This window comes from Eremomyces bilateralis (assembly GCF_010015585.1).
Source record: "Eremomyces bilateralis CBS 781.70 unplaced genomic scaffold P152scaffold_14, whole genome shotgun sequence".
In the NCBI taxonomy this organism is placed as follows: Eukaryota; Fungi; Ascomycota; class Dothideomycetes; order Eremomycetales; family Eremomycetaceae; genus Eremomyces; species Eremomyces bilateralis.
In genome coordinates, this window is record NW_022985080.1 from 146444 (window position 1) to 158701 (window position 12258).

Sequence of the window (12258 nt, forward strand, 5' to 3'; positions counted from 1 at the left end):
GCTGGTCTTCTCTCTCCGACGTTGTGCGTTGCTCAGCGATGATGGACGTGTCAGGGACCATGGCAGACATTAGACCTATCCGAGATAACTCCTGGAGGACAAAGACGGCGGCGAAAAAGAAATATTCGACTATACGCATCCTTCTCTTCGCTTCGGCAACGTTCTGCGCTAAAGGAGGGTCGGTCGCGGCCGTCGAAGATACTATCCGGAGTGCGTCTGGAACCATGAACGAAATCAGGTAGATCCCAAGGAAGGTTTGAGTGAGCGGTATCCCGGTATATCCAAAGACTTTGATAGTCTGCGTAAGGTTCGTAGTGATGAACGCGCCTAAACCAACACCCCAGAAGGTATTGATCCTCGTGGCGCTGAGCCTCTCATCTTCTAAGAACCGGTCATGCCAAACATGCCTGGCTCCCAGCCTGCGGCCGACAACTCGCACACATCAGCCAGGTCCACTGTACAAGTATCCATATTGAGTCAACAGCACATATCAAAGGAGATATTCGGAGGCCAATTTGGGTATACGTATGGGGGTTCTGGCGATGACCCCCGAGTTTTGAATCAGGACCAGGGCTGCAGCGGCTACAACGGCAAAGAAGGCAGTTTGCCATGACACTTGTTGTGAATCAGTTGGAGCGGTTGGCAGATTGGTTAGAATGGTTGAAAGACCTCTGCTCTTACCTTGAACTTACGAGGTAGTCGTGGCGCTAGGGGAAGAGCCATCGTGTCTGGACTTGATATTAAGGCAACATTGGAGAGAACGGTAAATTGGAACATAATTACTAAGCGCAAGAACTCGGAGTCTTTGAAAGACGATTGTTGAATTGGAAATTGGTAGAAGTACTGGCGTCATGAAGGAGAAACCCGTAGCAATGCTCGCGTGCAGGACTTCCTAGCCGCCAACAGTCCAATTTGAACAACCAACGGAAACTTGAATGTATGCACTGGAGGCGTAGCACTACGATGACTAACTTACTGGCTTGTCGCATTCGTTGCATTAGAGACTTTCGTTTTCAAATACTGTACTTTCGCTCCTGGTACGTATCCCCTGGATGATGGATGACGAAATCTAACACTGGCGTTCAAGTGCACGCGAACACTTGACCAGGCGTGTTCAAGAACGAGAGGACAAAACAGCCTAAGTGTTCGCCGTACGCATTCTCGCACGACGATGTTCCTTGGTTGTAGAAACCCAAGAGTGGTGGAATGATGATCCAACTCCATTTACGGCACGGCATCTTGGCCAAGATTGCCACTAAAGCCTACGGGCGCATGATATATCTTTATAAGTCTGCCTGACCTCTGACGTTCTCCTCTCTCCAAGAACAGGAAAGCAGTGTCCCGGGGCAGCGGGTTCCAGTGCTACTGTATCGCATCCCCTCGATGAGGCATATAGCGGATGCGACTGCCACTGCATCTGGAATTCTTGGAATTCTTCACACATGTGCTTGGTTTCCCGGACATGATAGGTGGTGGCATCCAGAGAGGCAGGTGATTCTCTTGGACACATACTGACCTGCTGCATTGGCCGATGGAGTGATCAAATCATCCAAGGCCTCGGAGGGGGCGCAGCACGGCGGAACATGACTTCCAAGAAACATTTGCGATGGAGGAGCGGAGCCGTGTTCGTTGGGAACGGGGACATGTCCGCCTTTGTCTCAGTGCGACGGAAGGAATTTTTCAATCAACACCCAATGCAGTCCGGCCTGGGCCAGATGAATAAAGGAGTTGCCGTGGCCAACCGCGGACATGGACGTTGTTGAGGCGAAGGGAGAGAGATTTCCGCAGCAAATGGAGTCGACGCGGCGAAAAGCGTGAGAGAGAGGGCTGTGCAGTTGAAGAAAACAGAGGAAAAGCGCAGATTGCCGAAATCTGGGTTGGATCTGGCCACTCCTTGAGACTCGGATAAGGGTTAGTTTAACTGTCACCAGCTGCAGTGACCAGATTAGTTCCAAGCCGGAGAGCGGCACTGACGCATCTCACTCTCTGTCATAACATCATCCTTGTCCCTCCGCAGCAATTACATCAATCCATCCATGCACCATTTATTGATACGTACGAAGACCACTGTTCACTGTGTTCATTGTGTTCACTTTTTACACATTTAAGACCTCGTCCCCTCTCACGATACCTGCATCCACACACTTCAAAAACAATACAAACGTGGTTGTCCACCTACTGGTTACTCACCAAGAACATCCCGAACCATTCCACGCCAACATAACTTACCTTTGTTCACCAAACCCGTCGGCATCATCCATCCACGACTTCAAGATGTCGTCAACAGAAGCCACCCCAGACCTCTCACGGTCGTCCTCCAGTTCATCCACAAGAGAGAGGAACAAACGGCAACTCTCTCTTGACCTCTCGGACCTCCCTCAACTGTCCCAGCCTTCACAACCGACTAACACCCTCATCATCACAGTAGGTCAACTCCGCCTCTCCCCACAGACGATTGATAGTTTGATACTAACCTCCCCCAGAACCTCAACGACCCGTCAATATTCTCCCCCGACTCCCTCGGCGTCATCCACGCCATGATCTCCCAATGGCACCCCATCCACACCTTTAGCCCCCTCAAATCCTTCCGCCGCCTCCTCGTCTCCTTCCGCGACCCCGCTGCCTCCGCCGCCGTCCGCGCCGCGCTCGACGGCGGCGTCCTCCTCGGCTCCCCTATCCGCGTCTACTTCGGCACCCACACCCCCGTCGACGTCGACCCTGCCACCCTGCACCTGCGCGCCCCCAAAGCCGACCGGCTGTTCTTCATCTCCCCACCCCCCTCGCCCCCTGCTGGCTGGGCGATGAAGAACGAGGATCCGCCGAATAAGGAGGTACATGCACATGATCTGTCGGTCGCGTTGGAAAGGCTGCATGATGCGACGACGGATCGGTACGCGGAGTTAGAGTCGTCGCCGGTGCAGGAGGACGAGAAGTCGCCAGTGACGAATGCGAAGAACGGGGAGGGCAGGTCGCGGGGCTCGACCGTCGTGTATCGCCCGGAGGACCATGGGAACAGCCCGAATCTGCCGGCGATCGAGGTCGAGGATACGGGGATTGGGGAGGTGAAGAGCCCGGAGGGGCTGAGTCCGATTGGGAGCGGGTTCCCGAAGGAGATCGACGAGGTGGATCGGAAATATATCTTGCACACGTCAAGACCGCCGGTGGAGTTGGGGGAGGAGTAGGGGATATGGGTTTCGGCGGTCCAGTGGTGCTGGATAGCGGTTAGGCGTTCGGTGTGGCTTTGAATGATGCAGGGTAGCATCCGATCCTAAATATTCCTCATGGCTCGCGCGCTTTCACTCGCGAGTTTGGCGCCATGGAGGCGAGCCAAACGCATGGATTATCATAGTCCTACTTGTAACTATTATCACTCCTATTATTCATCAAGAACATTCAGATTTGAATCCTCGCGACACCATCCTGATGACTTGATTGCTATATTAATTCCCTGATATATATAGTTTGGGGCTGCTGCACTGTGTTTATATAAAATATTTCTGCTCCCGGGGTCTGAACAGAAAGCCCCAGTTCATGCAATTGTTGAGATGAAGACGCGCCCACCAATAACAATTGTTCGAAGCGATCCAAACCAAAAGAACAACATCGTGCAAGAAATCAGTCACAGTAAGCCTGCGCCCACCCCAGCGTCAACGCCGCAATGGTACTCACCCAAGCCGCCACCCCAAACGCCCCTTGCAGATCTCCCTTGCTTCTCACCGTCCACGTCACCGCAAAAACCAGACTCCCCAGCACGAACAACACGACCAGCATGCCCCAGACCCGCAGCGGCAGATATCCTTCCACCAGGGCGATCCCCCAGCCCACTCCGACGTCCAGCCGCCCGCGCCGCTTCGGCGTGCGGAGGTACGCGATCAGCTCGCCGTCGTAGTCGGATGGATGTCGGAGGAGATGCATGAGGTAGTGCGAGCCGACCGGCGGGATGAGGTCTGTGGTCTCGAATTCGTAGGACGGGTCCATCGCCGTCGCGCACCCCTGATATGACGCGGATGACAGCGGCTCAGCCACGGCGGGTTGGTCACGGGACGCCAGAGGTGGCGCCGGGGGCACGTCGGGCACTTTCCGGATATCGGCGAAGCGGTTACGGTGGAGTTCAAACTGGACGAAGTGGATGGAGGATAGACCACGGAGTTTGAGGGCCTTGGGCCAGCGGTGGTGGAGGCGAGCGTAGTGGTCGCGGAGTGCGAGAGCGAGGTCGCGGTCGGAGCGGATGAGGGCAGGGTGCACGTCGAGGTGGGTGACTTTGGGGGTCCATTTGCCTTCATTGGCGCAGGTGAGGAGCCAGAGGGGGGTGGTGGGGGGGTAGGGAAGGTAGCGGGGGCGACGGTTAGAGGAGAGGTTGGGTTTGGGGCGGTTGGAGGTGGGGGTGTTCAGATTGGATGGGAATGACGAGAGCGATCCGATGGAGGTCGCGGATGATGGGACGCTGTTGAAGGCTGAGGACGACGCGGAAATCGGGCTAGAACTATTTGAGCTACCGGGGCTTGCTTGACTGGTGTGCGAGGTCGTGGGCAGAGTGCGTGTGCCAATGCTCTTGAGTTTCGCCTCCAGTTCGGCGGCAGCACCGGGACGAACTTCGATAAAGTCGTCATAAAGCTCTTCGCCGCATTTCTATCCTCCAGGGTCAGACATGCGAGATTATTTGACTTTGAACACTTACACAAGTCCATCGAATACGGACCTGCCCGGGAGTCACGGGCTTTTCAACGCCAAGGTACTCTTGTAGTAAGTCAGACGTTTCAGACACAGTCGCCGAAAGTGACGATACGGTGGCAGCAAGAAGCGCTTTCCATGGATTGATCGCCTTATAATTTTCATGAGGCACCACGTCCACGCGAGATTCAGTCCCGGATTCGTCGCCAGCTCCACTAGCGGACTCCTCTCGACCAGCTGGATCTGGCGGGTTCACCAAATTCCCCCAAGACACCTTCTTCTTGACTTTCCTGTCCCCTAGTGGCCGGTCTGTGGGAAGAAATGGCTCATCCAGCGCCAGCGGTGGAGATGATTCCGGCCTTTCGAGACTGCTTTTCCGAGCCGGTGCAACAGTGCGGGAAACACTCGAAGGATCCAAATCCTGTAGGGCATTCTCCGGGATACTTCGTTCAACCGCATCGGTGGAGTGGGGTGTGTTCTTCGATGCCCTGCACGATACATCAAGACGGGTGAGCTGCTCAAGGAAGTACTTTTGCGTAGGAGTACTTGGGGGAGGTGGTGGGGACATCCGTCCGTCGATCAGACCCGGTTCTTCAAGGTTACATTCTGCGACCTCATCTTGGCCGCAAGGGGATATCGGATCCACGCAACCATTGGGGTGCCTCGAGACCTGCGGGCCGGTCGATGCAGTAAGTGAGCTGCTCTGTAATTCGGCGTGTACGGGCGAGACAACATGCGTTTCGCCTTCGTCACATCCCTCCTGCTCTGAATGTCGAAAAGGACGGAAATCATTTTGTGTGCTTGGTGTATCCATGCGATTGCAAGGAAGAACCTTCGACGAGCTACCACTTGATATCGATAGGCCAGCTGCTTTCTCGTCTTCCACCCAGGCAAAGGCTGCCCCATCATCCGCAACGCTATACAGAGGTGGATCGTCGCGTGGACACCCAGCCAAGGTCCAGTTACTCAGAGCGAGAATGGATTCCTTGATCGGCCACGCCTGCTCAAACTTGGAGATGGTCGCGTGTGATTCCGGACTCTGTCGTTGGCAGATGGCATGGATCACATCTTCAATGCTTTGTCGGGTAATATAGGAAGCGGGTAACGAACCCGGAGCCTCCGAGATGATATCTGCCGAACTGAGCTCCGCTGGGAGATTGCACTCAATAGGTGTGCCGTCGATTTCCTGCGCCTCGGTAGGAAGGGACCAATCATTCCGATGTTGGACATCTTCGTTCCCTGTCGCTATAGTCATGTCTGGCTTCTGTTCCTCTCCGGTGCGTTCTCCCTTGGAATACTTGCGTGAACCACGAGTCCGAGTCGACTTCTTAATCAACCAAAGAATGGATTTCTTCCCCCACAAGCCAGACTTTGGGAAATCGGGAAGGGCTATGGATTCACCCTGGGTATCCATAACTTCTCCTTCGGATGGGATTCCGGATACATTCACATCCATTTCTGAGATCATTTTATTGGCTGGATGATGGCCGTGGATAGGTTGAGATAGTATGCTCGGCGTCCGGGCTAGAGAATCATGGCCATCCTGGCGCTCTCGATAGACTGGAGGTGGTGTAGATGGACAGAAAGGAGACAAGTCGTGCTCCTGGTCACCAGAACTAGCATCCCATCCATCTCTCGATCCCCTTCTCAGAAAGGCCACACTCTGATGGGCAAGCATGGCAGGAGACACGGCTACTATCCAATGGGATATTTGGGGATTGATAAAACGAATTCGCGGGACAATGTCTCTCAACCTATTGATTTGAACTCACAGTATTGGCTGGTTCACTGACCGGAGGACATAGCCATGACCAATCCGAATTCTGGATAAGATACACTAACAATAGGCAAACATAGGACGTAAAGAAGATAGGAACTTAGGACTTTGTCGAAACAGACAACGTCAACGCATAAGGCTGGAAACCAGACAGATATATGGCAAGGCAGCAGTGTGGCAGTGCCCTCGGGAGCCATCTAGGAGCTCTCCGGTCAGTACACAGTCGTTGTGCACAGTAGGACAGCCCCTCGCAAATGCCAATTCGACGAATGAAAGAGCTTGAGCAAGAAGAATTATCCGGATGGGGCACCATATTGAAACGTTGAATGGCCAAGGACGCGTCAACGCTATCTCCATGGTAGTACCTCCGCATGGGGGGTTCGGAAGAGGCAGATGACGACCACCGGGAGCATACGAAGCTGAAACAGAGACGCAGAAGGAAACAAAACATATTTTACTAGCATTTACAAGGAGGAGAAGCGATGAAAGAACGGATATTCACCATGAGCATCTCATCTCTCCGTGTTCGTACTTGACATCCATCATCGACAAGGGAGGCGTTGTTGAGAGTGCATGTTGCATTAGCTCCCTCAATCCCGAGTCACGCGACACGAGGTGCATTTCCATTGAAGTCAACGTCCCGGGGGAATATCGTATAATTTATGCGGTAGGTTGTGTAGAGGTAATGGGTTTATTAATGAATGGAGATGAAGAAATGGGGTGGGTGGCATCGATATGGATCTGGGGGAGAGAGGAGAGAGAGTGCTGGGTCGATGTCTCCTCCTCTCATCGCACATGTCTTGAATCTTGATGACGGAGATGGTCTGGTCTAGCCCAGGAAGAATTGTTAATGCCGATCATCGGAGGCGAGAAACGCGAAATCAGTAAAACACCAAGAATTGAATCGGAATTGAACATTAAGGCAACAATTAAAGGCAACGAGGCTGCAAGATGACTAACTACACAGCACAGAAGTTCAGAACGGTGTGGGGTGCAGGACGGCATTTGAACGACAGCCCCGCTTACTGGCCGAAGCGTCCAATGTGAAGCCGCCAATTGCCCGCCTCCCATTGCCTGTTTATGACTCTCTCTTCCCAGTCATCGGTCTGAGGAAATTTCTGTACAAAATCTTCGACGAAACCACCACCTCCTCAACTATTATTCCTGAACTCCGCATTCGACTCATTGAACATACATTCGACTCTCACCGACTTTCAACATGTGCCCGACGGCGGATCCCCCGGCCAATGGCAACTCCAATGGACAGACGAACGGTGCCAATGGGAAGGCAAATGGAGCCGGTACGTCTACAATTCAGTCCATTTCGAGCAATTGGACTGATTTCTAAAGACCACAAAGGATATACGGCCATAGAAACATCGCAAAATCCGCATCCGACACACAAGAACCCATATGCTCCGGTTGGAGACTTCCTCTCAAACGGTTCGCAACATATCCCTCGACGCCTGGCACGATGACTGGACTAATCCAATGCAGTCTCTCGATTTAAAATTATCGAGTCCACACTGCGAGAGGGCGAGCAATTCGCAAATGCCTTCTTTGACACTGGTATGCGGTTCTTTTGCAGTAAAACGAGGAAACGGAGACTGAGTCATGCCCATAGAAACCAAGATCAAGATCGCGAAGGCCCTGGATGACTTCGGAGTCGACTACGTATGTATTCCGCCGCTTCCATGAAGCCCAAGCTAACCAGTGCAGATTGAACTGACGTCACCGGCGGCAAGCGAGCAATCGCGCAAGGACTGCGAGGCCATCTGCAAGCTCGGGCTTAAGGCTAAGGTACGATAGGGTGCCCAAAATCAAAAGCAAGGCTAACAGGTCATAGGTCCTCACACACGTCCGATGCCATATGGACGATGCACGGATAGCCGTAGAGACCGGTGTTGATGGTATGAATGGATTCCCGCAACGGACGCCCCGCAAGACTAACAATCAACAGGCGTGGACGTCGTCATCGGCACCAGCAGCTATCTCCGTGAGCACAGCCACGGCAAGGACATGACCTACATCATCAACACCGCCATCGAAGTCATCAACTTCGTCAAGTCCAAGGGCCTGGAAATCCGCTTCTCCTCCGAAGACTCCTTCCGCTCCGACCTCGTGGATCTGCTGTCCGTCTACTCGGCCGTCAACAAGGTCGGTGTCAACCGCGTGGGTATCGCCGATACCGTCGGCTGCGCGACGCCGCGACAGGTGTACGATCTCGTCCGAACCCTGCGAGGCGTCGTGTCGTGCGATATCGAGACGCATTTCCACAACGACACCGGCTGTGCTATCGCCAACGCCTACTGTGCTTTGGAGGCGGGCGCGACGCACGTCGATACGAGTGTGATCGGAATTGGCGAACGGAATGGCATTACTCCATTAGGAGGACTGATGGCACGCATGATAGTCGCCGATGTACGTTTCCATCCTACCGTGGCGCTTGATATCTTCATTCAACTGACATTACCCAGCACGACTACGTCACCTCCAAGTACAAGCTCCACAAGATCAAGGAGATCGAAGACATGGTCGCCGAGGCGGTGGAGGTCAACATCCCCTTCAACAACCCCATCACCGGCTTCTGCGCCTTCACCCACAAGGCCGGCATCCACGCCAAGGCCATCCTCAACAACCCCTCCACCTACGAGATCATCAACCCCGCCGACTTCGGCATGTCGCGCTACGTGCACTTCGCCTCGCGCCTGACCGGCTGGAACGCCATCAAGTCGCGCGTCGAGCAGCTCGGCCTCTCCATGACCGACGCCCAGGTCAAGGCCGTGACCGTTAAGATCAAGGCCCTCGCCGACGTCCGGCCCATCGCCATCGACGATGCCGACAGCGTCATCCGCGCGTTCCACTTCAATCTGTCCGCGGAGACGGAGCGGCCGCTGCTGCCGAACATGACAGAGGAGGAGATGGCGAAGCTGGAGGGTGCGGAGAAGGCGTTGAATGAGGTGAAGAACAAGAGGGGGTTGGATGAGGTGGATCAGATCGCGCTGGAGACGGCAGTGAAGAAGGTGAAGCAGGTGGCGGCATGATTGGATACCTTACAATCGCTTCGGAATCAAAAAGATATTTATTGTGCATAAGAGCCCGCCCATTCTTTCGGGTTGATCACAAAAGCTTCATCATTAAATGGGCTTCGGCGTTTCTACAGTTACAGCATTTTGATTTTCTAATGCTGCATATGATCAATATAAACCGTCCATGAACATAACTATAGCTTTGTATATATGCTCAACCGCGTAACCCCATGTTGATAAGTTTCAGCCCCATAATATTGAAACCGCTAATTTACAGTATTCTGACGCGCTGTCTGATCGCCCTCCGCCATTCCGACACTCAGAACACGAACGGAATCATCACCGACCTCTTCCGCTTATACTCCTTAAACTCCTTCCGATATCTCCGCTCCTTCTTCTGCGCCCACAGCCCCATCGTCGCCCCCGCCACCACTGCAAACACCACCGTCGTCCAGCTCCGATTCACCAGCGCCATCCCCAACCACGCCAGCAACTCGAACGTATAGTTCGGACACGTCACCGTCTCAAACAGCGGAAATCCCCGCGGGATCCCCCGCGTCGTCGTCCCCGCCGGCCGCAAATTCGACAGCTTCAAATGCGTCACCAGATTCAGCCCCTCCCCCACCGCGAACAGCGCTATCCCGGCGAGAGGCAGCGGATCCCAGACGCTCGCGCCCGGCGCCGCGACCGCAGATATCGGGTTCGACACCGACGGCGAGTAGGTAAAGAACGCGACCAGCAGGCCCGAGAGCAGCCAGTAGTGCCCCGAGTTCTTCACGATGTTGCGTGCGGGCATCGTCGCGGCCGAGAAGCGGTGCACGGCGACGGTCTCCCACTCGCGCTTGAGGAAATGCAGGCACACCAGGGCGAGAGAGGCGGTTTGCAATTCGGAGGCGCGGACGCCGGCGGGCGCGAAGGGGGACGCGGGGGAGAGGCGGAGGGAGTAGAGGAGGGGATGGATGAGGAGAGGGCCGAGGTATTCGACGATGAAGACGGTGCGCCAGGCGATTTGGGGGCCGAGGTCTTTGACGTGGACGACGGAGCGGTCGCGAAGGCCGGTGGAGGCGAGGGTGGTGGTGGAGGAGTTGGGGAGGGGGGAGCCGTCGCTGCCTTTGGTGAGGCGGAGGCGGTGGGGGGTGTGGCCGGTGGACTTGGCGAGGGAGGTGTAGAGGGCGGCGGTAGGGGAGGAGATGGGGAGGGGAACGGAGTCGGGGAGGCGGGGGATGGGTTTGCCTGGGGATATTAGCATGAATCGCTGGTGAATGGGAGTGAGATGGGATATGGATGGAGTGGATGATATGGGATTCGGGGGTAGGGCCGCGACATACCGCGAGGGCGGGTGAGCACCGTAATTTCTCTATCTTCCGACATTCTCAGAGACTTCGACTTAATCTACTGGGTCAACAAATCACTCGAGACTGTGGAGATGATGGCGTAGCTCAGGTATGGACGGGAAGAAAGTTTTGTTGAAGTTGAAGGGTTGTTTGATGGTGGAAGCAGGACCGCACCAAGTTTCCCTGCCATGTTTGATGTCTTGGTCACCATGCTAGAAGACATTGCTGTTATCTACCCTTCCATGTTAACGGTATACGAAAGCTCCGGCACCAATTATTGTCAGTTGAGACTTTATTCCTCCTTTCCATTTCCAAAAACTAATTGCCTCCTCAATTGATAGCAGAGTTACCTCCATCACTAATTGTAGTGGTTATACGGATAGCCTGACGCAATTTGATGATGACGACTGGCTTCCTGTTGCAGTTGTGTTGCTGTTAAAGCGCCTCAGGCCGTCAGGCACCAATATCAAATTCAAATCAGTCTACCGCCGCATGTAGTGATGTAGTCGATCTGTCCCGTCAGTCGATAATCATAAAGAGGCCAGAGAGTGAGAAAACTGGAAACCAGGCAAAGGGACGACCTTGCGCACTTGCCGACGGCCTCAAGTTTCATCACCATCATAGGTCCCCGGGTAGGCAACAATATACACCCTTGGATGTCTTTCAGTTTCAATAAAGCCATGACCAGCCACTCGGTTTCCCCATAATATGCTCGCATCAATAATGGCGTTCTCAGCTGATCGAAGATCTCCCCCTTGTCCCTCATCAACTATGCTTTTCAACACCGACTTTCCTTCTGGCTCCGGTTCAAACAGGCATCTGTATACCTGCATTCTCAATGAGACCAATGAGACCAATGAAACCAATGAAACCAATGAGACCATCTCATCACCGCCATGAAGTCCCCTTGGCCCTTCGTCAGCTTCGCCGGACGAGGCCGTCAGATTCGCGGGGATACAGAATTACAGATACCCTCCCGCCAGAAAAGGCACTTCGTACTGCATTCTAAGTTGCAGTATCGTCCAACATGCCCGCATTCATGTTTACAGAGTACACATGATCGTCAAGTCCTCATTCGCCCAAGTCATGCTTCTTTCCAAGTACTGTAAGCTGTCATGATCAATCGTACATCTCAGACCTACCCTATCCGTCAGCCCGAAGCGTCCTATGAACACCATCGGCTCCATTCAGATCTAGAGTCCTGGAGAGGATTATCTCCACTCCACTTCACCTGCCTAATGGCCATCGCGGCATCGCCTCCTTACCCAGCTGGTATACCCCGCTAGCGGGGTGGTCCCCCAACCAGGTCACCGGCAACTCCAACAGCGTAATCCCCACGATGCTGATTCGCCCCTCATCCGAACGCCGGTGTGGCAGGCCAGCACCATCGCGAGTTGTGCGACCCTGCAGCGGCAGCCCCGTCAATGCATGTTCTTCCCTGCAGCCT

General features: G+C 54.2%; 4 protein-coding genes across 4 annotated transcripts; 2 read left to right on the forward strand and 2 right to left on the reverse strand.

Annotated features, from left to right (window-relative positions):
* Nucleotides 1–1900: 1900 nt before the first annotated feature.
* On the forward strand, nucleotides 1901–3527 carry P152DRAFT_64930 (Calcipressin-domain-containing protein). Its single transcript, XM_033683138.1, has 2 exons — nucleotides 1901–2424; nucleotides 2484–3527. Exons 1-2 carry the CDS (start codon nucleotides 2275–2277, stop codon nucleotides 3180–3182), a joined length of 849 nt encoding a protein of 282 aa, XP_033532839.1. The 5' UTR covers nucleotides 1901–2274; the 3' UTR covers nucleotides 3183–3527.
* Nucleotides 3528–3615: 88 nt separating this feature from the next.
* P152DRAFT_376035 (uncharacterized protein) lies at nucleotides 3616–4786 on the reverse strand (the record flags this gene model as incomplete). The annotated part of the gene is made up of 2 exons (XM_033675613.1): nucleotides 3616–4629; nucleotides 4679–4786. Coding segments are annotated over 2 exons (1122 nt in total), but the record flags the coding sequence as incomplete, so codon positions are not given.
* A 2881-nt stretch (nucleotides 4787–7667) lies between these two features.
* P152DRAFT_474823 (homocitrate synthase) lies at nucleotides 7668–9492 on the forward strand (the record flags this gene model as incomplete). Its single annotated transcript, XM_033681354.1, has 8 exons — nucleotides 7668–7749; nucleotides 7799–7891; nucleotides 7946–8017; nucleotides 8073–8122; nucleotides 8168–8248; nucleotides 8295–8358; nucleotides 8409–8869; nucleotides 8926–9492. 8 exons carry the CDS (start codon nucleotides 7668–7670, stop codon nucleotides 9490–9492), a joined length of 1470 nt encoding a protein of 489 aa, XP_033532841.1.
* A 304-nt stretch (nucleotides 9493–9796) lies between these two features.
* Nucleotides 9797–11083, reverse strand: P152DRAFT_515202 (3-oxo-5-alpha-steroid 4-dehydrogenase family protein-like protein; the record flags this gene model as incomplete). Its single annotated transcript, XM_033682889.1, has 2 exons — nucleotides 10806–11083; nucleotides 9797–10710 (listed from the first exon to the last, which is right to left on the reverse strand). The coding sequence occupies exons 1-2, from the start codon at nucleotides 10846–10848 to the stop codon at nucleotides 9797–9799; spliced, it is 957 nt and encodes a 318-aa protein (XP_033532842.1). The 5' UTR covers nucleotides 10849–11083.
* Between the last annotated feature and the right edge of the window lie 1175 nt (nucleotides 11084–12258).